A 27,148-nucleotide genomic window follows, 5' to 3' on the forward strand; every position below is an offset into this window, starting at 1 on the left:
CTTAATACCAAAATACTGAATTTAATGATTCATCACCATTCATCATCATCGGTCTACCAGGACCATATCAGATTGAAGTAACAACCTGAAAGTCATGCACACTCAGTACATACAATTACAGTTCTTTGACCCTCGTCATTCTGGTGGCAACATAGTTGAAAGGAACGGCATGAAAATACAGTCTTGATTAAAAAAAAAAAAAATTACAAGTGTGTGCTTGACCTGGATAAAATAATATTTATAATGTTGAGTTTATTTATTTAGCACCTCACTTATTTAAAAAAAAATATTTTAAAATATTTACTTAATTAACTAATCAACTTATTTTCCCCCACAATTAAGCCAGATAAAATTAGTAAGTGATATTAGTCCAATAGTCAATATTTGGATACAAATATTTGTAACTAACCAGAAATACACGCTAACCAAAATTGTAATTAAGTATTTATTTATTTATTTATTTATTTATTTATTATTAATAATGTGTTGATGGGCAAAAAGTTTATCATCTCACAATGATGCAACACGCATTTTGCTTCTCCAGAATCTTACTTGTGCCAATGTTTTGAATGAATATCATGTCACACAGAATTAAGATTCTGCGAACTGTTTCGTGAATATCATGTCATATGACATATGGTTATCGGAAATGTTTAATGAATATCATGTCACACATACCATGCAATTATCAGAAATGTTTAGTGAATATCTTGTTACACAGACTATTTGGTCATGCGAAACGTTAATTACATTTTCTATTTCATCAGCGTACCTAGGACAACTGGTTTGTTCTGGGCACTATTGAAGAATTGGTCCTGTAAGAGTTGGAAGTATCAAAAAACATGAGCAGTACGTCAAGCCGTTGAAATACAGAGAGAGAGAGAGAGAGAGAGAGAGAGAGAGAATGAATATAGGAAAGCAGGACTACGTGATTCCATTAAGACTTGCTGGAGTATATACTGAACTTTTAGCCAGTACTGGAATACAAAAGGTGGATAAATGTGTTCCGTCATGTTCTCTCTCACATTAAAGGTGAACTGAAGTATATGATGGTCAGTTATTACCTGAATGTTTCAATAATTATAGCCAGCATCACACTGATACAATGATCGACCAGGAAGACATCGCCAACCTCAGCCAAAATAGTATTCTCAGTATGAACTAAGAAATCTTGATCAGAAAATCTTCACGAACAAGTCCGACCCACCTCACCCTTACATTTATAGCAAACCATATCATAGCTGATAGTAACCTTGAATAGTAACAGCTGCCGGGACGAAAACAAGAAGCTGGTCATAGGATTAACTCTAATATCAACCAAAAATTTAATGTTGTATGCTTTTTAAGCTGTTACAGTTCCTATCATTACTAGCCGTTTCTTTCTGTTTCTCTGTTATGTGCAACAAATTGGAAACATACTACACTGCACTGACTTTCCCAGGGTAAATGTAGTGATGGGGACAATCTTTTGGTTATCCGTGGATACGAATAACTTTCTTTGTCCCCAATCTTATATTTCCTGTAATGCAAAGCTATGGTCATATGACCTATTACATCGCTCGCTGATTTCAGCGTTTGCCTGGGAACTTCATGTATATCAGTGAGTGTGGCATGGAATATTTCAACATAGTTGTCTGATGTAAAATTTAATCGTCTTAAGGGGTTGGTCATCAGTGAGATCATATGATAGCTTTGCTTTCCTCCAAAACAGCATTTTGTTTGGAGTAAACCCAGTACTGTGATGTATAGTTTTCAGTCAGCCATCAAACGAAGGGGTCATTTTTCAATAAAATGTTTTGTACCGTCTCTACATTGTATGAGATCATTGATTATGTAGATCAATAAAATCTTTCTATCATACCATCTGACACAAACAAAATGGCAATGGTTCAAATTTGTCAATTTCTAGCAACTTGCAAATGTCTAAAATTAATTAGGATCCATCAGCATTCCAGCTTGGTTTGTCTGGGTGATACGACAGCTCAGATGAATAAATAACACTGGTCAACAGTGAAATCATTACTGACTTGAAAAGGCCCTAATCTGTAGTATTTTGGTGTGCCGAACACGAATATAACCGTGAAAAATTTGTATTGGCTCTCGTTTTGAAGATATTCATATACCTCATTTTCTATGTTTCACTGTGTAAATTTCTCCAGTAGGACTGCAGCAACATCCGGAATAATGATGTAACATTGCATAATACCATCATGCTCACATCATCCACAGTTGATTGCATCATTTTCTGATGCAATGCAATACTAATGCCATGCGGCTGCTGAAGTAAGTTGACATCAGCAGTGTACTATACATGTGTAGGCCTATTATACTAATGCCAGGCGGCTGCTGAAGCTGACGTAAGCAGTGTACTATATAAAGCCCAATCAGATAGGTTCAGCATTTAAAATATTTTAGACGTTGTGCGAGACAGTTCAAGCTACTGTTACATAAAACTTATTATTTTATCCATTTACGTACAATAAAGAACAGTAATGCCTCGAAAGTGTGTTAATACCGCGGACAATTTTTGCTATATTTGTGGGGAAGTGACATTTGCCAACCAGAAGAAAAGTATCAATTCTCAAGTGAAGAAGGCATATCATCTTTACTTCGGATGCAAGGTTGGTGACCAAGACAAGCCTTGGGCTCCGCATATATGCTGTGCTACATGTACAACACAGCTTTCACAGTGGTTGAATTGCAAAAGGTCATCAATGCCGTTTGCAGTCCCAATGGTGTGGAGAGAGCCAAGCAACCACCTAAATGACTGTTACTTCTGCTTGGTTCCTCCTCTTTCCGGCGGAATAACGAAGCGAGAGAAGTCGAGAATAGTCTACCCAAACATTCCGTCTGCATTGAGACCAGTTCCACATGGTGAGGGACTTCCTATTCCAGAACCTCCAGCAGAATATTCTCTTGATTCATCTGACGAAGACAAAGGTGAGTCGACCTGTTCTTCTCCTGGTCCATCAGCATGCAGTGATCCAGATTTTCACTGTGGTGCATCATCAACCCCACACAGAATAACACAGGAAGAACTAAATGACCTGATTCGTGATTTGGACTTATCAAAGAACAAGGCAGAATTGCTAGGATCAAGACTCCAACAATGGAATCTTCTAGAAGAAGATGTCACAATTACTGCATATCGAAAGCGCCACCAGCAATTGGAGCCTTTCTTCAGAAAGGAAAGTAATCTGATATTCTGTTCCGATATTGAGGGCCTCATGAATGCTTTAAAAATCACTCATGACCCACAAGAATGGAGACTATTTGTGGACTCTTCGAAACTGAGTCTCAAGGCTGTGCTTTTGCACAATGGAAACATTCTTCCATCTATTCCAGTAGCGTATGCTGTCCACATGAAAGAGACATACGATAACTTAAGGCAGCTACTGAATTCCATTGAGTATAACAAGTACAGCTGGCACCTCTGTGGTGATTTGAAGGTAGTTGCCCTTTTAATGGGACTGCAGCAAGGATATACAAAATACATGTGTTTCTTATGCGAGTGGGATAGCCGAGCAAGGGAAATGCACCACATGAGGAAGGAATGGACTCACAGGCAGAATGTAGCCATTGGAGAGAAGAATATCCAACACCCAGCTCTGGTTGAGGCTCAGAAAATCTTGCTACCACCCCTTCACATCAAACTAGGTTTGATGAAGAACTTCGTGAAAGCCATTGACCGGACTTTGCCAGCATTCCGATGCCTGCATGAAAAATTCCCTCGACTCAGCGAAGCAAAGATTAAAGAGGGAGTTTTTGTGGGTCCTCAGATTCGAGAGCTTTTCAAAGATGACCGGTTCAACAACTTGCTGGAAGGTGACGCGAAACAAGCATGGAATGCTTTTCGCCTAGTTTCTACAAACTTCCTAGGAAATGTTAGGGCAGAAAACTATAAGGAACTAGTAGAAGACATGTTGATGAAGTATAAGAAACTTGGCTGCAATATGTCTCTAAAGATTCACTTCCTTCATTCCCATTTGGATTTCTTTCCTAGCAACTGTGGTATTGTTAGTGATGAACACGGCGAACGTTTTCATCAAGATATCGCAACAATGGAACAAAGATACCAGGGAAAATGGTCCACTACAATGCTGGCTGACTACTGCTGGACACTCCTCAGAGATGCTCCCGAACAGCTATACAAGAGACAGGCGAAGAAATCTAAGATGTAGTCAATGACTTGATTTTTTATAGGTAGGCTATTACAGTTGACCTTTTACTATTGGAATGCATTTCGTTATGTAAACATTAATTTCTTGCAGATTACAAAAAAACTAGAGCCAATTTTGCAATTTGACTGTCATATTCGTGTTCAGCACATAAAAATTGATAAGAATTGACTAATTTTATTTCAGTAACATGACTTTTGTAAAAATTTGTTGTCCAGTGTAATCGTGACATCTAACCGTCTAACAATGAAATATTGAACGGAAATAAGAAATTTCGACTAAACTGGTACGTCCGTATCAAACGTCTTTCAATTCTGGTCGATATTTACTTATATAATGCACTATGCAGAAGAGAAGAATATCCCTGGTCTGTTTCTCCTTGTCGACATTGAAAAAGCTTTCTTTTCAGTTTCGTGGAATTTACATATATGGTCAAGTGGAAAAAACAACTGACTGAAATAATTTACATGGATACCAAATCATGGACTACAGTGAACAGTCAAGTTTCCCAAGGGTTTCCTTTTTGACGCGGTTGCAGGCAAGGCGATTCCTTATCGCCTATATTTTCGTTTTATGTGTGGACATTCTACGACACGCGATTCGGTTCATCTACAAGTTCTGTGGTATAAAAAAAATGATACCGGAGACTATATTTATTCATAGATGCAAATCATGCCTTTATTATTATAAATGCAACTGGAATATAAATGAGAGCTACCTTAGATACATTCCAAGTCTATGCAAAGATCTCTGGCCTCAGCATTTACATTTATAAGTCATGAGCCTTTTGGTTTGGAGCAATGATAAGTTTTCTCCAGAAAACCGATTAAATGGGAGGCATAAGATTAAGAAATATGATAGAATTAAACTATCAAAACAAAACTTATGTTCTCAGAATGGGCCAAGATAATTTAGAGAACGTCTGAGAGAAAAAAATTACTCTCATAAAGAGTTTTGCTTTGTCACTCGATTCTTTACGTTACCCTTCGTAAACTATTATGAATAAACTTAATCAAATGTTTTGTTTGTTTCATTTATTATTAGGGGCCCCGAGTGGCCGAGTGGTCTAAAGCGCTCTCCGTTACGGATCACTGCCATCTCACCTCTGTCTGCGTTGGTTCGAGTCTACGATTCGACCAATGTGGTTATGTGCGAAAGCTTGCCAGTAGCTTCTCGTTGGTCGGTGGTTCTTCCCGGGGTTTTCCCGGGTTTTTCCTCCACCATTAATACTGGCCGCCATACATAGCCTATCGTGTGCTGAAAAATGGCGTTAAACCCCACAACAACAACAACAACAAAATCATTTATTATTTCTTATGTGATAAACTGACTGTTAAGGACTAGTCTGTACTCATGTCTATTCTAGAGGAAGATGTAAAAGGATTCGAATATTTTGGACGACATTCAAAGCAAGAAGGACACGTAGACTTATTGTGGATAAAGCGAAGTGGAAAAGCGTATTAATTCATATATGTAAAAAAAATTAGATTCGGAATATAATTTACTAAAAAGATTTTCAGAGGTCAGAGGAATGCTTTAAGGATGTTTTTTTATTCAGTATTCTACAACTTTAAAGGTCACCTGCCACCTATATTGTACAAACGTGTGATATTATTATAGTTATAAACAAAACGCATTGGTTATGTAAGCACACCATAAAAATGTTTAATTAGACTTAAAACTCCGTTTTATAAAATGAAAAAATGATTCGGCAATCTCCGTAAACAATCAGTAGTTTCCGCGTACCAAAACCGGATATGACGTACATTTATCCCTTCTATTCAACCTAGCCGTTCAAGTGCTTAATTTCCCCACGTAAATGTCTATGTGATATAGCGTACGCTCGTGCTTTTGTACTGCAAATATGGTGTATCTGCACAACGACGTTCTCAGTTTAAGTCTTCCTGTCAAATTATCAATAATCATTTATAAAACAAAAATACGTAACAGATAATATTCTACATAATGCGTATAGATTTTGCAAAGGGTATTGTACAAGAGATATTATAACAAATATACTTAAGTTTAGGCTTCACGTTGTAACACAGCTGCATACAATACATACTAGATTACACATGAGAGAGAGAGAGAGAGAGAGAGAGAGAGAGAGAGAGAATAATGTTAAGCATTTTGTCAGTATTTAGTTGCTGCAATATGAAGCTCTTACCAGTTAATTTATTGTTTTTATTTTTCAAGGTGTCTTAGTGTTTGCGCGAGTAAATTGAAAGCTTGTCATTACTTGTCAATATTGTCAATCATATTTCCTCCATCATTCCATACAAATTAGAAAGGAAACAATTTTGTGTTTAATTTGTGCCCCCCACCCCCCTCAAGGTACAGAATAAATTGATAAACATACACTTGTTTGAAAATAAAATGAAAGAAATTAATATTGCATTGTTATCATATATTCCTTCTGTTTTCATTATGCGAAAATTATTTTTAAAAAATATATGTCCACGAACTCCGTATTTGTAGCGGGTGCCGGCTTGCGTATGCATCCTTAGTGTAGTGTGTATCGCTTATGTCAAAAAACAAAATCGCAAATGAGACGGAAGTATCACCCGATTGCTTGAAGGCACCTGCCATTTACGCATGACAAGTTACTTATTGCAAACTGACCCAGATTGTATTCTATCCAGGTTAACTGTAAGTCCGTATCTCGCAAACAAACCACCAAAAAAGAATCATTATTTTAAAATACATTCAATGTGAGTACAAATGATAAAGTATTATTAAAGCAAGTTATTATTGTGTATAATATTTGCCCTGCAAGACATGAATTATGATTACATATGGCAAACAAATAGAAGCTCGGGTGATGAAAACAGCTGGCATGGAGCAATAAACTCATTGTTTGAACTTACCGACAGGATATCAAATACATAGGTTATTTTATTACAATGCAAACCAACCCCGGAAAATTCACTTTGGTATCTTTTAGTGTGCCGATTTTTTTCTTCTGAAGTTGGCCAACAAAAGGAAGTCAAATTTGGTTCCTTTGGATTCTTTAAGTGTGCCGATTCCTTTCATCTTTTTTTTTTTTATAAAGTCTGCCGACACAGGGAAGCCAGGATTGATTCTTTTTACCTGTATTAACAGGAATTTTCGAAATAAATTGAAACATGGAACAGTTTTGAAAGCGACACAGTCTAGTGCGTCTTGCACGCATACCAATATAAGGCTGAACAGTAAATTAGTTTTCATTAGTTTCATCTAAAATATTCCCTATCCGTAGTTTATAGTGTTTTATTTTTCAACAAAAGAAGCATGTACTTCGTCTTGTAGGGATAAATGTACGTCATTTCCGGTTGCGTCCTCTATAGGTGGGAAATCGTAACTAAGGGGAAGTAACAGCGTTGTATACTTATATTTCGATTAATTAAATTATTATTACTTCTTTACCCTTGATAATTTTTTATTTATTTTTGTGCGAGTATAACTATTTTTAATCATGTAATGAAAATCTGATATAAATAGGAAAATGTTGGAGGATGGCCGGTGACCTTTAAGGATACCGCTCCTATGGCATAGTGGTTAGAGCGTCCGCCTCGAAGGGGGGGGGGGGGTTAAACCCCGGCCGAGTCATACCAAAGACTTATTAAAATGGTACTAACAGTTGCCTCCTTTGGCGCTCAGCATTAAGAAGTTATTGTTAGGACTGGTCGGCCTGGTGTCAGGATAATGTGACTGAGTTGGACATGATGCTACATGTCTGCGGTACCATGCCCCAGTGCTAGACATCATTATAAACTGCCACACTGTAGACAATGTTGCGATATGACCGGAATTTTTTTAAGCTACGTTAAAAATCCAAATCGCACACACACACACACAAACACACACACACACACACACCTTCAATGAATAAACAAGTAACACTCATGGCAAATTATCTAGTCGAGCCAGTGTGTTTTGTCAGGAAATTGCATTAACTTGGGAAACACGTGCATTCACGCTGCATAGCATTACATTTCAAAACAATTTAAGAGAAACATTTTAGCAGTATAATATCAAGGAAAAACAGAAAATGAAGCTTGTGTTCTTACGATATTACAAGAGAATGTAGACATATTTGTTAAAAGCAAATATTAAAGTCGGAGATAATATATATATTTTCTGTGAATTTTCTATAAGCATCTGTACAACTCTGGAGTAAATATAATCGGTGATTTCACACACAAAATTTGACTTTTCTTTGCAGTCCTTCTTTAACAATTTCTCCATGAGGAATAACCTTTTCTCAGTAGATGATACGTGCTATCAATGAATATTTGAAACTACAAACATTAGAAGCTCAGATGTTATCTTATGTAGACCAGCGATGTCGTTTCTGCTATGATTACTCATTCAACAAAAGAATATTTGTAAAAGTATATATCGGCTGGAAAAAATAAGAAATTCTTGACAAATAATTGTACAAAAAGGTATTTGTTTTAAATCTTTTCAATGAAAATTATTATCAAAACTGGTCTCATTGAAAATTAGACCAGAAAAGTTTTGTTCTTTTCGTGGAGAAACAGGATCATTATTTATTGATTTATTGCATCATTGCACTATACTTAAATAAGGACTGAAAGGTACATGCAATGTACATTGTATGTTTTAATTTCACAGCAGTAGATACACTATTAGGACTAAATAAACAAAACAAATCTGACGAAATTTTAAATTTGATTTTACTTTTAGAAAAGAACTACATATTTAAATTAAACATTCATAATAAAGTACAAAACATTTGGAAACATTTAAGAAAGAAATATCGTATCGGTATTAATTAGAAAAGTACACAGACTACAAAAACTGTCATAGAGAGAAAGTCAAAGATGGGAACCATGAGAAGGTATAACTGATATATCATCATTTTGTTATGTATCATTTGCACGATTTAATCAGTAAAACGTAAAAGATTGATTTACATATAAGATATATAAGGGAATTTCATCAGTGTTGGGTATTATCTTTCAAGGACGAATGTACTTGACAAGAATAACGGGGTGTCTTTTAAAATAGTTATTATCCTATTGTTAAGTGCATGTATTGAATGTATAACATGAGTATTATCTCTCTCTCTCTCTCTCTCTAAATCGATCGAGATATGACCCGTATACATTTATCTCTTCCTGTGCTATTATGAATTTTGTTCTTGTTGCTGCTGCTACTGTTGCTCGGGGGGAGGGGGTGCGTAGAAACCACAACAAATAATTATAATAATCCAGAAATGCTTAAATATGTTACCTTTAATTTTTTTTTTATATAAAGTAGTTAGGGATGGTACCCGACCGATAGCTGCCTATATAAGAAGCTTATAGCAATCTGACCTTCTTGTTCCTTCAAGTTAAATGGCAATCGTAAAGTATCCCTCATAAAGTATTTGGATCCCTACAGACATTTGTGGAATATTTTATGTGGACAAAAGAGACAATATAAGTGAAATATATCCAACAAATTTCCCTGTGTATCCCACTAAGAGTAACCCCTTGATTTTTTCAAATAAGAACGGAGCTGTACTGCAAACAAATGGCACAGCATTCAATGCAAAACAAATCATGTCGAATTACAGAGGACTAATTTCTGTTTATTTCTATCGTCAATTCGTATATGGCAGTAATCAGATCACGGATCGTAGTTGCCCAGTCACGCCGCACCTACAGAAGATGTTGTGTGTATTTAAAGAGTGGATGTGTATTTTAATTATATCATCATTGAATGTGCTTTAATCGACACAGCTGACCAGTTAAACAGTTGACCAGGATAACTGATGAAATCCACAGCCTTTTAGATACCATTTTCGGATGAATTTTCAGTATATCTTTCAAGTGTTTCTTAACTTCCTCTTGTGTGCTTTATCATACATGTTTGACCTAAATCCCCATCCATACGAAAAATCAATTCCTGTACTTCACGAGAGAAATGCTATGCGATTACGGTCCATATCAAGGTCGGTACATCTTCTAATCCAAATGTCATAGCAGATAATTCTCAAATACAAGACTCGGAATCACCAGGATTAACCGTAAGAACACTCACAAATGACTGTTCATCCGAGACCCATTGAACCGGATAACGTAAACCTTAAAAGGCTATATTTTTATATGTTAAATTTAATTTTTGAAATCTTGTTGGTGATATATCTAACTATGTATTCCATAATAACGGGCCCCGGGTGGCCAAGTGGTCTAAGGCCCCGGGGGACCAAGTCTAAGGCGCTCGCCTTTACTTATCACTGATATCTCACTTCTTTCTGCGCGCGTTAGAGTCTCGGGCTCAGTCAGCGTGGGTATGTTTTAAAGTTTGTAAATAGACCTCCGTGGGTCGATGGTGTTCCGGAGGGGTGGGTGGGTGTCCCGGTTTCTATATCATGTCATGAAAATGGCGTTAAACCCACAAACCCCAAACAAACCAAATACGGAAACTGTCTTTTGGACTTCGGTGTAGGCTCTGTCAAGTATTGTTCATATTGTATTCGCCGCTTTTGTTTATTCTGATTGAAACTATAAGAGTTTATCATGCGGTTAGCGTAATTGTTTCGGCCACAGTTACACTACAGCTTGACCTATCTGCATCGCGAGTACTCAAATATATAGGTTTACCCCAATTTGTAATGCTTCCTTAGGAAACTCCTTCTGATAAAGATGTGATAAAAACCAGTCTGTTAAAGCTGCATTCTGAATATCAACCACATGCATTTCATGAATTCTATCTTATTTTCCAAGAAAAATAACCATTTTGGGTTTGCCCCAAGTATTTAATGAGTTTCCGTGTGTTTGTAGCATCGTATGATTGACCACACCTAACATAAAATAGTGATACATATGTAATAAATCGATAAAATTGTTTTGACAAAAAAGTGTTTAAAATAATGTTCCAATGACAAATTTAACACGATTGCCTTGTAAAGTTACAGAAATAAGTAAAATTGTAGTCCCCCTCCCAAGGTACCAGTCAAAAATGAGGGTCAATCAAAAGTAAATTAATTTCCTCCTTTTCTCCCCCTTCAAACATTTAAGTGGAGACAGCTGCGGATTTTTAAAAATATTGTTTACTTAGCAACATAATCGTGTCCTTATCGAAGGAGTTGTCTCCCGTAATATGATAGGTAGGACTGCGTCCGTCATGATTAATGTTATTTTGCGCGTTCACTTTTCCTTTGTTTGTTTTTCACTGTCTGCATCATTTGAAATTTTTTTTTATTAATTCATTTTCTTGAATCTCAAAACTTTCACCACGACCATCCTCAGTCCACGTGATTATAACCGTGCGAGCATAACGTTTACTCGTTTACGGTTGACATATTTTTCCTCGGTGTATAGATATCTTTCGAAGTCTATTTCAGCTGAAACAGCTATGTTTTTTATATAAAAAATTAACGAATTATCAAAAATTTAAGACTGGTGAGAAGCACCATGTATATCTCATAATATTAGTCTATAGTCATGGTAAACACTAAACAGAGTCCCGTTTTAGATTTCAAATTTCAGCTGGCTAAAGGTTTTCGTTTCTCGAGTGACTACATCTACTGTTAAGCCTTGTTCTGAATGTTTCAATGTGTCTGCATGTCCCTTCAGGTATGTCAGTCAGCAGTTGTTGGTCAAACTTAAAGAAAGAAAAGTTGCCTTCTGAAAAGGGTTTCATTTATTAATTCTTAAATAAGTTCAAAGTGAGCCAATAATAGCCAAAGACTTAGTGCCATCGAATGTTTCTGGAACACATATAAAGCATGCAGAAAGAGATATTTTCCAAGTCGTTTCCCAAGACCCTGGCCCAGTCTTCAGGAACCTCTCGTCTTTTTCATCAAGAGGAAACGCAGTTATCTATCTTTTATCCACCATCACCACAGTGATGCATTCTCATGAACCCGTGTTCACCAACCACGTATGGCTGCTTCTTTAATTGACAGTTATATCGTCTAGACACTGCATAAGTTTCAGAAGTCGTTTGTCTGACCGTATCATTTTCAGAGAACACGAAGGGGTCTTCAGTACTGATGCCATCAGTAGTGAAAATATTTCCACCAACTGCACCCTCAAGGGATTCAAAATGTGATTTGCCTTTCTAGGTTTTGCCTTATTTTCATCTTTTTCTGCCATTTGTATTTTCTATTTAATTGTACAAATGTTTAGGACAAATATAATTTGAAATGGATTTAGTTTTAATTGTTTTGATCCTTTGTTAAATTAATTTAATTGGTTATTTGTGTATTTATTTAACTATAAATATCCGCTTTGAGTAAATATGTCATCAAAAGGTCAACATCTAAGGTAGCGCACCGTTTCCACCAAATCTGTAACGGGCACAAAATTATTTGTCAGTCAGAACTTGGTCACTTGAGGAAGTTGACAGTGACATTGTACATTAAAAGGTCTCTCACTAAGTCCAGTCAGACTGGGAATTCTTATGCACAGTAAAAGGCTGTACTGTATATGAAAATCTGTGTAGCCAATAAGTGCTTAAAATGATGCCGAAAATAGAACGGCATTTACCGCTATGGCTGGAAGTATGGCAAGGGTGCAAATGCATAAATGTTTGGATACAATGATCGCTGTAATGGAAATTCAGCTGTGTAATGTAACCTTAACCCACCAATGAAAACGGAACGTTTGGAGGGAACATTTATGCAAAGGATCTGCGTAATAGAACCTGCAGTGGGGGCCCAGGGGCGAAGCCCAACCCACAAGCTCCTGCATATAAGCATTTCCAGGACCTAACTGTATCATTCTAAGTGTAAAGGAAATGCGTGCAATTAAAAATATCCAGACAGACAGGTTCGGACTCAATATCACGTAGACGTTAACAGCAACTTTAGTGTCAAATCGTAATACATTCATCAATACACCATTCTAATAGAATGTATCCAACTATTGTAAGAGTATTGACTGAGACTAAAGATAGTTCAATTGTTTAAACAGAATTCATGCTAAATCGTAACCTTAAATGATTAAGGCAAATTATGTATTATCACAGAGTGCCTTTTAAGGAGCCTTTACCCAACTCATAGTGGTGACGCGGCAAAACAGAACAATTTGCCATATGCGGCCAACAAGCAAATGTATAAGTTAGCAGCAGCACACACACACACACACACACACACACACACTTAAATACTCTATTTGTCTGAGATTGGTGAGAAAATAGAAATATATATTTCATTATGCCGCGCTTGAATCACTGTTGTACGAGTTATGAAATGATATTAGAGCAAATAAAGTTGAAATATGTTGAACTGAATAACAGCAAAACGCAAAGATTGCAGACAATTGAAATCGAGTGACTCTTTTTCAGTTTCTTTCATTACAAGTTGCTGGAATAGCATTAAAAATTTAATGTGCAGACATTTTTCATTGACTGCTGAAACGTAGTCGTGTTATTTTCATGACCTATCATGGTATTAGACACTGCCTTGTGTTTGTCCGCCAAAAATGTATCATTACGATTACCTCCAGTTCTCGTTCAGAGTCGAAGCGATCCACTCGCATTGGAAAGAGAACCGATGTTCCAATTGTAGGACAGGCTTAGAGACCACGTCGCATTCAGTCTCTTTACTGTTGACGTCACCAAAAAAATTATTGAGCGCTAGAAACGAAGTTTATCAAGAATCATAATTTTTATTTCATGTCAACAAGCTACCGCACTTCAGCATTTCAAACAATGCTGCATCACTCAATATCAATTTGCTGTCTTCATTATGTCCATTAAGCAATCAATGAAATTCTCAAATAGATTACAACATTATTTATGGTAAGGGTGGACGGCTAGGGAAATTTTGTCAAGTAACGGGTCTCGTCCCACGGCAGGGAACTACCTAGTCTGGTCGTTTTTGTAACGGGTTGGATTTCTCCACTCCCATTTTGACCGGTTTCCCCAACCACTCTCTCGTCTCAATTTTTGTCAACCACAAAACACTTTTTTTAATATTTTTGCGGGGATGGGGAGATCAAACTTTTATCTGGGTGGTTAAGTTGGGTACCCGACGATCCTTTGTTAATATTACTAAAATCTACCAGGAAATGTAGCATGGACGTGACCGTCAATGCTTGGCAAAAATGGAAACATGCAGGATTGTTGGAAGTACATGCACGTGACAATCTCACTTTTCATCATTCCTCATAATATACTAAAGAAATGGTGTATGTGATTGTGTAAATGTATTTATATGTATGTATGTATGTATGTATGTATGTGGGGGGGGGGGGTGCGAGGCCTTTGAGTGACGTCTGCTCGCCAAAGGAAAGTGAAGCGTCTCTCACAGCCTCTCCTTTCCAGGTGTTGTGATCGCTGCGGGACCACTGTCTGTCTCTGCTGGGCAGGAGGTTACTTGCCTCTCCTACACTACTGTGTCCACAGCAGCACCTTCATGCGGGGCCCCTTATTTCCACAGAACCTGCCATGTGGCGCGACCGAGTGCCCGGCGGTATAACTAGGTGGGCAGACTGGGCTCGTTAGTAGTATATGGGGGCGATATAGCCTCGCGTAGACTTCTATGTTATAAAAGGGTCCCGGCACTATAGCCTCAAGATTTATAGCCTCACGTAGACTTCTATGCTAAAAGGGGTCCCGGCACAATAGCTTCAAGATTTATAGCTTCACGTAGACTTCTTTGTTAAAGTTGGTCGCTATAGCCTCAATAGTTATAGCCTCACGTAGACTTCGAGGTTAAATTTGTCGTTTGCATTATTGTCTCAAGATGTATAGCCTCACGTAGATTTCCACGATAAAAGAGGTAGTTTGCATTTTGGTGTCAATGGGAATTTAACATGGGAATGTCACCTGGAGATCAGTTGGAATTGAACATTGGGTGGCCTTATGGGGTTAATAGGGGGTTTCACGATTGCAACGGAGTTACTGATCGTAGCGCCTAAAATTACCTCCCTCAGCTCCAATGCGCATGCCCACAAAAAATGTTCAGTTCCAGATAGTTCACCGTTCTACACTTGGTTAGCGAAACATAAAGTCAGCAAAGGAAGTAATCTAAGCTGTACTACAGATCATTATGGTTAAACCAATCAATCAATTATATATGTCAAACATCTTTAGTTCATACTAGTAGAATAATTATAGACATTAAATCAGATAATTAGATTCAGTGTCCATACTTACATTATATTAGATAATTAAATAACATTAACTTTCCATACTTAAATGATATCAAATAATTAAATTGAATACACTGTCCATACCTGAAACTATAGATTCATTATCCATAATTTCATATACATTTGCAGGAATATTTCACTTTGCTCTCCGATTTTAAACATTTATTGCCCAATTTTGGCATTATAACGAAAACAATATCAACAATTTGCATTTTTCAGATGTTGATATATCCTTCTTTTTCAGTTACTTTCGCAAGGCTAATATTTCGTTTATAACACGAGTTAAGAAAGTTATAACACAAGTTCGATAAGAAAATTATAACACGAATTCGATACGTCAGCTGATTTGTAATGCTGAATATTTTAAACCAGAAATTATTTTTAAAAATAAAAATGGAACACAGTATTTTAATGTATTCAGAGGAACTTAACAAAGCAATAATTACATTAGCTACCATAATGATAAAGGAGTTTAATTAATGCAGACTGAGTATTTATTCATATTTGGGTATAAATATCGTACAATATTCAATTAAATAACATGCCCAATGACGTTTTTTGTTTCATTTTCTTTTCTACTTTTGAAACATCAAGTGTCGGATGGTACATGCAATACCTTTCAGCATAATTTTTCATGGCTTACACTGACACGTAATAAGTCTCAAATTTTCTGGGGTCTTTGGACAACATTTCTGAGTGTCACCAGCAAATTCATCTAGGACAGCCTTATTAAAATTAGTTTAATTCTGTTTAACTTTCCTTGCATCAAATATGTAAGTTTTAAAGACGCAGCTATTTCACAGATTCCGTCCTATTTCGTTGGTTCGCCTTTTAAATCAATATTGATCCACGTGACCGGGTATAAAATTGCAAACAGTATGATTTAAAAAGAGACCGCTTGTAAGAACATGCACTACAAGTCACTAATAAATGGATACTCACAAATATTCATATTTGTTGTCTTTATCTATCAGTCAATCTTTCTATCTTAGCATCATTTTATACTCGTGTTTAACCTGAAGTATCTTAATGTAATATACGTATGCGAACACACATTCATTCTAGGATATACATACCCATGCACCAGATCAAATGAGACCGACAGACAGACATATAGGTGAGAGCCAAACATGTGCTATACATGCATAATGTATATAACATCGATATTTGTCCAAATTATTTACTCTAAAATTTCCAACCGTTCAAGGAAATAAAATTAAAATAATCAACAAGGAGACTCGAACGTGCGCCTGTCTGTTTAAGCCTGGTTGACATTTGTATATTTTGAAAAATCTCAAGTTATTTCTTGAAAAATATAATAACATTTTATATAAAAGCATCAGTCTAAATCAATAATAAAAGAACCTTCAGAAGTTAGAATTTGCTTCTCGTTGTCGTTCAACCTCCATTAAATGCTATGATTGAAGCTGTCAAAAATAAACATATTTTCATTATTCTTCAAGCGAGATAAATTGCAAGAACTTTTTACGCAGCGATACACTTTCGCACACTCAAGTAATACAAATTAGAGCATAAGGTAGTAATGAAAAGATAATGAAGTTCTGAAATAATAATTAATAATAATAATAATGAGGACTTTGTATAACGCCTAATCTTTAAAAGCTCTAAGCACTTTAGACAACACCTATACGATAAAAACATATATAATGATATGATTACAAACACAAATACCATGAAATTAGAGAACATTAAAAAAAAAAACATGCTGAGAATATTTAAGGTAGGAAACATTATTAGGTATGTAAGTTTGTTCTTGCAGTCGAAATAAGTGAGTTTTGAAAGCACTCTTGAATGTGATCACTGTGTCTTTGTGTCTAAGTTCAGTGGGCAGAGAATATCTATTCGAAAGCTGGGAGCAACGCAATTTAGTGAGAGAAAAAATAAAAGATGTAAAACCAATTGATCGAATATTGATAGAATTTCTTTTTAAGATAGTAAGATATCGACCTGCTGGCAGAATGTGAGCGGTCTGTCACATTTTCTTGATCTACATCTGCCATCCTAATTGGTTGAACTATCCGGAAGTGAGGTGCACCCATATGCCCTCTGGTGCTTTCAAGGAATCACTAACCGTGAAATCCCCTATAGGGTCAACATCATTTTATTGGGTGAAATGTACGTGTAGAGACAACGGGTTGATAGGGACGAACATAGACATACAGAAACAAACAAACACACACTAAAACACACAGAAAAGAGGACAGAATTTTCTAAAGAAAGACTCGCAGTATAATAGAGACTCGAAAAAGCAAATATATTGTATGGGTACAAAACATTTATTCAAGTATATACATGGACTCTCTGGCCTGTGCTTTGGTCTAAACACTATCCATTTAATACAATTAAAATTTCTACATCAAGCAAACCTATTTACTAGTTATTTAGTTCTTGATTCTATTAAACTACTTTTTAAAATTAAAGTTCACGCCTTTCTAAAAATCACTTCATATACTACTTATTTACATTAAATGTTTATTTATAAGATAAAGCTAAAACAAAACACGTAACAAACAATCAAATAGGACAAAGTTCATGTTTCTCTCTATATCCGTCACACACGTTGTTTAAAATCTGTTCCGCTACCACCTGTGTCCCAGCATAAATGTTTCCCATCACGTACTCCCTTTCATTCGTAAATTTGCTGTCATGTCCATCTTGCTAGGTACACTTATCGGTATGCAAATCAAGTGCAGTCATCGTCTTCTTTCCATGGAGGTACAACATATGCCAAATGAATAGTCATTTTTCCATCGGTGATGTCAAATTTTTCTCTCATCGACTGCACGTTTTCAATAGCCCTCAAAAGTTTGGAAGAAGTTATTTCTGCAGGTGTGCTAAATCCGAGACATACAGGCAAGTTCAAACAGTCGTGATACATAGACAGGCTCAAACGACATCGATCTTTGACTTGGCAAAGACATTTGAGTTCCACTAACAGTGAGTCAAGTAGGTTCGTAATGAAACCTGCTACTTCCTCGGCTGGAACGTCAGCCGCGAAGTCTTTAATATTCAACGTGTAGTGTAAGTTGTCGTTCTAAATTTTCTCGAGGTCGCTGTCTGAATCATTTGGATGCTAAAATACTCCTTTAGGTCTACTGAATCCTTTCCCTTCTTGAACGCACTTTGCTGTGACGGTATGGTGGTGAAAGAGGTGAATGATGTTTGTTCCTTCTCTTTTTTCTTCTGAGTAGAGTTATTCATCTTTCTCGTCGCTTGTCCTCGCAATGAAGTGTCGTTCTTGGAAGTCGTCCCTTTTTATACTGGGTGATATCAGCATGTCCATAAGGTAAAGTTTTGTGGTCTGGAATTTTCACTGGTTGCACGTAGTTTGTTATGGCGTTAGTAAATAAACAACTAAGATGTGGTACTGCATTGGTGATGTGATCGTGAGGCATAGAATCACACCCGAGTTTCTCGTTGGACTTGAGTCTTACGCTCGATACTTGCTGTTTGAAAGGATTGACATTGGTAGTGACAAGGAACTATCGGTCTTGGACGTTGTCTTTTTTTATATGCTGACCAATATTGACGTGACCGTACGGCAAAGTGAAGTGGTTGGGAAACCGCACTCTCTTCTAGTACACGATTTGATACAGCTTTTCCAAGGTCGACTGACGATTTGGTGAGTGGGTAAACGTACAATATTATGCGGTTCGTGGGTGGTCACTTTAAAGTTTCCATCCTCTCCAGACTGCAAGGCTTCTTTCAATACCCCAAAGTTCACCACTTCATGGTGCGATAATTGAGATCACTCCTTTCCCTTTACACTCGGTGTGCACTTCTCCTTGTTTGTTTCAGTATTCGTAGCCGTAATTTTTAGGACCACCACTAGCAAAACTTAGAATCTTGTCGTCGGGGTGCTCGTCTATCCAGGCTCCTAAACGGTCTCCTTCGATGTTAGGGTGATACTGACTCAAGCGATCAATGTAGATGCAACTGTCCGTGTCAAAGTACAGCACACGATCACCTAACAGTTCTAAAGCTTCGTACAATTTTAAGCGAGCATGGGCTGTCACGTACGCTGCACTGATGACATTTCTAAATTCGTCGGCTTGTACAAAGTCCAGATCTTCTTCGTAATTGACTAAGATCAAATCCTCACGAACGACGTCCACGTGTTTCACGTATTTGGTTTTGTCGTGAATCATCTGGAAGTAGCGGAAAGGTTCTGTCAAATACTGCGTCTTGGGTAAACACGGTCGTTGTGCCATTTTGCCCCACAAGCAACTTAACATCACTTTGGCAAACGATAGTCTGCCTTCGTTTATCTCGACATAATCTAAAGTGTTGCCTTCCTGCTCCCAGTATTTCTCTTTGAATTTCTTTTGGTATTTGGGAGTGTGACACCAGGAAGGATAGCCACTGTCTTCTTGTTTCAGTTTCAAAAAGGCATCCACGTAGTCTGCGAAAATGCAATTCTGAGTCTCGCCATCCTTGTGGTACTGTTATATCTTGGGAAAGTGGTAAATTTCGTACACTTCTAGCAAATGGTATCCCATGTCCAGAGCTTTGAACAATTCCACGCTGACCCACGTTCCCATAAAGGCGCGTTCTTCCTGGGTGTGCTGACAAGGTTGGTCTTGGTTAAACGTTTCGGCACAAGTACGGCACAAGGGAAACATCAGTTTTCCTTGGCAATGGTGAGGAAACACGGGATGGTACAAGTCGGTGGGAAGCAAAACTTTGCACTTGATCAATCCTTCGTATTCTCGAATGTTGCCCAGGTCAATGTGTTCCGTCAGCAATTGCGGGTGCCTTGCAGGAAGCGACAATATTTGCACATGTAAGGAATTGTGAACACACGTCCAAGTATTTGATTTCTTCTCCTTTCTCTTCGTCAGCTTGGTACAGCAAACAAGTGGCATTTGTCCTCCCTCCGTACAAACTATCCCTCGGGTTCAGTGGGTCCATCAACTTGTAACTTTCTACGATGAGTTTAAACTCGGGATCGGTTTTCAAACGGTGATCGTACTCGTGTTCCCACATTTCCACCACTTGGTATCCTTGCTGAATGTCGAAGGGGTCCGAGACGTGAGCCTGGCACCAAGCGTAGAAAGCTTCTCGTTGTTCGGTACGCATGTTGTCGGGGTCGTAGTCGTCAGCCTCAGGCAGATGGGCTAGAACGGCGTGTTGATTGGTTTGGGTATTGAAAAAGTGCGGAAAGTAGCCTTTGGCCATTTCTGTCGTTCCAAACGTTTTAGGCATTTGACTCAAAGGCATGGCCAAGTAGCTCATCGAATCTTTAAACTGCATGCATTCGAAATCGAAAAAGATGAAAAACCCTTTCGTCTTCTGGTCATCATCTTCCTGTTGCAGTTGGTATTTTTGAATGTAGCATTCGTGGTCCAAGTCCACGATTTGGTGAAAAATGTGACATCGCTTCTTTCTTAACATACGTGTGCCTTGGCACTGTTGGCACGTATTCCTTGTCCACAAGTAGGGCACCCTCTCAGCAGTTGACAAGCACCTTTCTTCTGTGAACTTTTTCGTCTTTAGATGTTGTTGGTAATAGGCAGGGCTGACAAACGTTCGCTGGCAAGCAGGGCAATGCATTCGTTTTTGTCCTTCGTCCAGATATGGTTGAAAGGCCAAACATCCTGAGCATTTTGATCCACAATGCTTGTGTTGCTCTCGATTGTTATATCCATAGTCACATTTCTCACATAATAGCTGTATCCCGGGAATCCGGTGATACTGGTAATTGCATCAAAATGCTCATCGAGATGATAGAAGTGAATTTATTTTCCATCCTTAAACCTTTTGCCTCGAAACAACAGAGGTCCACGCACTTCTTGAGGATGCACTTTCAAGGTGTAGGGTGGAGCCAAGACGTCTTGCAATTTTGCATTTCAGGTGTGCCACATGGGGTCTCTTTGCATAGCCCCGCTTGCTGTAACAGGAATTCTACTTCTCTTCGTTGTTTGGCTCGGTCCGATTGTCGAATAGTTTTCCAGGCTTTTTTCCATTCTGCGGTGTCGTTCTTGTCGGCATGCGTTCGTCCCACCATGATGGCTCGGGCTAAACACATCTGGTCTTGAGGATTGTTAATTTGGACGATGCTACGCTTAATGCTACGAAGGTGGTCCACCAATAACACCTTTTTGCGTTCGGTCCCTTTGGGAAGAGAAACATAGGTCATGAACAGTGTCGCTTTTCCATCGGTGATGTGAAACTTGTCGTTGGATTGTTGCACGTGTTGAATCTTGTCGATGACTTTGGAAGGTGTTAGTTTTGCTGGGCTACTAAACTCGATCCATACTGGAGACTTCAAACTGTCATGATAAATGGAAAGTCTCAAGACATCGTCTTCTTTGCATTGGCATCGTCGTTTCAGTGCGGTTAACATAGAATCCCACACCTCGGTGATGAACGCTTCTGCTATCTTCAGCGGTACGTCTGCCTTGAAATCTTTAAACTTCACCGTGTACGTGTAGCCATAGTTCTAAATTTTCTAGAGGAGCGTTTTTCCGTCTCTCGAATGTGATAATACGTTTCGGGTGATACTAGTAGACTTTGATTTGGAATAGGCTCTCACACACACAACACACACAAAAAAAAGACAACACACACAAAAAAGGCTCAATCTTGTGTCTTTACACCGAGGAAAACGTACTAAGAAATCACACCTATTACAGACGTGAGTGGTAAATAAACCGCACAGAAGTGGCGAACGTCTTAAAAGGTTCATACATTTTACAATCAAATCACCATAAACTGAAAGGCAACACGCTTCACCTGCTACCTGTACCCTATTCCAATCAGAAGCTGAAGATATAAAATACAACTGCATTGCCTTAGAACTAGGCCGATAAATCAGCCCTTCACCCGTGATGATGGTGGTCGTCCATCAGTATCAACACAGGTTTGCGGGGTTGATTTATCGTACTACCTGAGAACCAGCGCGCAATAAATACCTGTCTAAAAGTCATGAAGGTCCTTAGGACTGAATGTAGGGGAAAGGTAGCTAGATGCTATTATGACAAATAAAGGTCGTCTTTTACAACAGAACGTACCAGACCCATTATTCGCAATATTTTGAAAGTAAATAATGGTACACTCATGCAAACTCTTGCTCAAAGCAAAGGCTGTAAAAACAGCACATTAATAATGGATACTAACGAATATGACTACGAGCAGTAAGCGGCCGTGCAAGCAGATACGAAAGAAGCAACATGATTCTTATATATGTGTGAACTGGTATCGCGTGAAAATATTTCGATCAAATATCACATGTCAAATATCGCGTGTCAAAATGATGATAAATAATATCGTGAGTTAATATATCGTATAATTACAACAGAAGACCTAACATAAATTATGATAAACACGATACTATAAAACAAATCTTCTATTATTTTATTTAAGACAAACAAATGGAAGCCTATAGTTAAATAGAGCTGGAATAGTAGTAAACACTTTTAGTTCTGTAGTATAAATTTCTAAATGGTATATACTGGGGTAACGTGAAGGGAGGGATTGACACAAAAACAATATATGGCAAATGTAAAGTCGTTGATTGCGGAAAATAAAATACAAATGAAAGTATCCCTTATACAAGTCCTAAAAGTAAAAACATCAATAAATACTGAATTTTATAACTAGATTATTTTGCGCCAACAGTTCGTTTCCTCTAATAATGACCCACTTCATATGGCCAACCATAAAATTGTATATAAATATCAATATCTGTAATAAAATAAACGTATTTTCGATGATACTGATGACAACTGATGTCATGAAATTTGTAAGAATCCTTCTCTTATCCCCCGACTCTCTCTCTCTCTCTCTCTCTCTCTCTCTCTGACTAAATATTGTGCATTCATTTTTGTTTCTCTAATTTTATCTCAATGATCTTAGAAATTAAGAGATTATGAATTTGTAGGAGTCAGTTATCATGTAGATACAATTTTTCCTTCAAACTATTTACGTTGTTAATTTATCTCGCATCAAAGCAACTCAAGTACCGTCTCAATTGACATGTGATCCGGTACAATGAGATGGATCGGAATCGCAATGATATAAATATATATGAAAGCATGCTCGCAACAAGGACAGTCTGAATATGGACGACTCAGTGTTCAACCATTTACCAGATGATATTTTACTAAGAATTATTTTGTATTTACCTCAGAGATGGTGGTATAATCTCAGACAAGTTAACAAACGATTAAACACAATTTGCATGGACAAAAGTATCTTCAGGTAAATGTCATTCACGAGAGGAAGAAATCGATTCTGCGCTAACAAAGAAGCAAGCGTTTATGTGACTCTGTTCGTTGTGGAGGAACCAGTTTTCGTTGATTATCACATTGGACCTGAATCTTCAATCACATTTAGCACTAGACATTCTCATTTGTTTCTTCGAAAGAAAATATTAATTTTACCTTCGCTTTAATGCTCGGGTATTTTTTTTCTCGTATGCTTGATTTTACTTTTGTAAAATCATTTTGTTTTAGAGCTGAAATGTCGGGGACCTAGTCCTAAAATGTAAGACATAGCACATGTTGTTTTTGGTTTAGTGCTATCTCGTACTATCCAAATAACGTCCTTGTATAGCCTGTTTCGATGTCGGTTGACATCGGAATGAGTAGTCAAAGTTTCAGGAATATCTCACACTTGGCCGCTTATATCGACACTCTTCCACTAATTTATGTGTAATTAATGTACTTACTGTGCTGTCTTTATCCTGGCGGAATGAAAATATGACACTCGCAAATGGATGCATTTTCATGTTCCATTGACAATGTATTTGAATTTGTTGCAATGCGACAGTAGTCAAGGTATGCCGAAGTATGTTTAGTAGGTTCAAGTGGTGGATATGTTTCTTAAACAAAACGTTGCTTACAGTTCCAATAGGCATAATATATTTGTATTCATTTCATTAAAGAACAATATTTAAACTTAACCCAATTTCAGCATTATTGGCTTTCATCGCTTTCAAGCCAACTGAAATGTAGGCCAACAAAACTTGAAAACAGGTCCATTTCTTTAGCGAGAATTCAAATTTATTAGAGAAAAGACATCAGAATAAGTTAAAAGTCTGGCAAAAACATTATGACTTTACTTTGTAGAAAAGCATCGATATTGGTTGCCAGTTGTGTGTGATATTTCTGACTTTTGTTACAGTTAGTCAACATCAAAACACACTACACAGCGCTATTAAGTGGTAAGATCCATCCCCCCCCGCCCAGAACAAAATTGTTGGGTGATTTGTCTTGTAGGACTATCAGGGATTGTGCTTAGTCCTACAATGAATGCCAAAATCAGATAAAGTTGAAGGATATTTCTTAATGAAATGAAGAAAAAATATATTGATATTGAAGAAAGTTTTTAGATAGCTTTGTTTCATTCAAGATATTTATAATCCTTTTAACTAGTATCGGTTTTTCAGGCTTCAGTCGCATTTCAGCCAAGTGAAATGTAGGCGAGCAAAACTAAAATAACATGTCCATTTGCTTGTCAGAATTTTAATTTATTAGAAAAATGACTTAAGAGTAAGCGAAGTCTGACTAACATTGTATGACTTTAACTTCTAGAAGAGCGTCAGTTTAGGCTGTCAAGTGTGTGATATATTCCTGAAAAATTGACTTTTCGTTCCAATGGTAGTTAACATCATAACACACTTCATAGCATTGTTGTTTATTTAGCAAGACCTTGACCCCCAAAAGATAAATGTCAGGGTCAGTGTCTTACATTCTAGGACTAAAATTGTGCTCAAAATGAAATCGGTGCTTGACAGCAGTACATCAGGCTAGTTCCACATGTGTTAAGACAGTTTTGATAATATTGTAATTTATTTGGATATGTTTTTTAGCACCAGTCTATTTGTGACATGTGCATTTATAGAACTTCTTCAGGTAAAGGATGTTAGTAGGTACTCGAGCAACAAAAATGAGATCTGTTAAAAAATAAAAGAAATTTTATTTCATTTAAAAGATGTATCTGTGGGTTTTCTTTCTACATGAATGGCATAAAAGGAACTGAATGAGCATGCTGTCATTATAATGTTAACACTGGGAGCTGTCAGAAGGATATAATAGGAGTAATACTACAGTTTGCTGGTCAGGAGAGAACACCATATGTTGACTATGGCATGAAGGAAACAAACCGGAAAATCAATTACATTCATACTACACTATGGATGACTGATAAGTCAGGATGGTACTCAGCTGTTTTTCATTAAACAATAACACAATATTTCAGTTAATTTAAAAAATATCCATTCACATTACTTTTACTTAAGGTACACTGATGGCATGTTGTAATGATTGCTTTATCTCATTCTAGATACAGTAATTTTTGCTGTGCTTTTGGATTGTCGGAGACCATGCTTGCAGAGTACACACGATGTGGAGGACACTATATTGAGACACTCAATCTCAACCACTGTTACTGGCTTACAAGTACTGCCTTGTCCACGTGTGTCTCTAGATGTCGGAATTTGCACCACCTTTTTCTCCTCAACACCAAAATTACAGTGAAAGGACTGTGCAAGATAATTAGCACAATTCCTGGTATACAATCTCTAGCAGTGTCAGTCAATGATATTCTGGAATTTACTAGAGAAATCAAATCCATCGAAGTAGTACAAACAGGTTTGAGAAACTTGGAACATTTCTGGATACATTTTATAGAAGACCCACCACACAATGTTCCTACATATTTGTCCTTTCATGTGAGTCAGCAGACTACATTGTTTGAATATTGCCCATCACTTCAAAGTTTCCATGTCTTAGGTCAGCCAGGTTCAAGCTACCTCATTTCAAAACAACTCATCCAGCCACTAATCATAAAAAAAGAACACCTGACAAATTTGAAAGTAATGTCCATAAATTCAACAAACGATGCCACTGCTAGAATGTTCTTTTTTGGGATTCTGATGGTGGCCCTGGAAAAGGGTGTTCAGCTGCAGTTGCTAAGAGTTCCTGGACTCAGCTTGAATACATTCACAAGAAAAAAAGAATTTCTGCACACATTACAGACCTCGATGGCAAATATTGAAGAAATTGATTTCTCAAAAGTTCACTGGGATGGTTTGGATAATGGGCTATCCTTTGAATGTGCCGCAAGACTGAGGTCTCTAAACTTATCAGAGATGAGAGAGGAAAAATTAGACCTGAGTAGATTTACTGCATGCTCTAGTCTCAAAAGTCTAAACCTTAGAGGAAAAATTCAGCCACTTGGATATCGTATTTGGACTCAGGTACAAATCTGACTCGTAAAGAATGTTGAAAAGGCATTATAGATTACCCTTGCCCATATATAGATTGATCATTCATTGGTTATGTTTTGTCCTTGTCCATGTATTCATTGATCACACCTTTGCTAATTTTAACTTTTGCACAAATTTCCATACTGCTCTTGTCCATACAGTGCATGTCCATTGATCACATAGTTAAGTTTTTGATTTGGAACTGTTTCTCTCACACATTTGTGTGTAGATAACTCTTGGTGAGTGCAGCACTCATTAGCCAAAAGTTAGTGAGTGTGACTGTGACCCATATTTCAAGTTGTCAAGTTGTGGTGGAGCATTTATACTCTATAAACTTGTTTTTTTATTTCAATGAAAGGTATTGTATCCTCAGGTATTTTAGCAATTTTTTTATAGCGAGTCAATATACATGACTTGTATTAAATTTAAATTTAAAATTGAGTACCTAAAGTCAAATCCTTTTCATTTATTGTGTGGTATGATTTGTGTGGAATCTGAAAATTTTACCTCAGTTTAATCACTAGTTGCTGTGGTATTAGAGTTTAAGACCGTGTCACAAAATTTTCTCCCAAGTCATTTAATTCACTAGATTCTATGACCTGGATCCATGTAATGTCACCTGGAGAAGGTTACGGTACAGCTCA

The 27,148-nt window shown here is 37.3% G+C and overlaps 1 protein-coding gene across 2 annotated transcripts in view; it reads left to right on the top strand.

The window, feature by feature from the left end:
- Positions 1-23,325: 23,325 nt before the first annotated feature.
- The window catches only part of LOC149779375 (F-box/LRR-repeat protein 18-like), a 40,609-nt gene continuing 36,786 nt past the window's right edge, over positions 23,326-27,148 (top strand). Inside the window, exons 1-2 of one of the 2 annotated variants that reach the window (XM_089940007.1) lie at positions 23,326-23,494; positions 25,580-26,495. In XM_089940007.1, the coding sequence (XP_089796133.1) occupies positions 23,355-23,494; positions 25,580-26,495 (1,056 nt within the window). In that variant the 5' untranslated portion in view covers positions 23,326-23,354. Of the gene's footprint in view, positions 23,495-23,587; positions 25,454-25,579; positions 26,496-27,148 lie in introns of those variants that run through there. The other variant, XM_089940008.1, reaches the window with a different exon arrangement.

Source organism: Sinohyriopsis cumingii, chromosome 17 (assembly GCF_028554795.1).
Source record: "Sinohyriopsis cumingii isolate HCF-2022 chromosome 17, ASM2855479v2, whole genome shotgun sequence".
NCBI classification, from domain to species: domain Eukaryota; kingdom Metazoa; phylum Mollusca; class Bivalvia; order Unionida; family Unionidae; genus Sinohyriopsis; species Sinohyriopsis cumingii.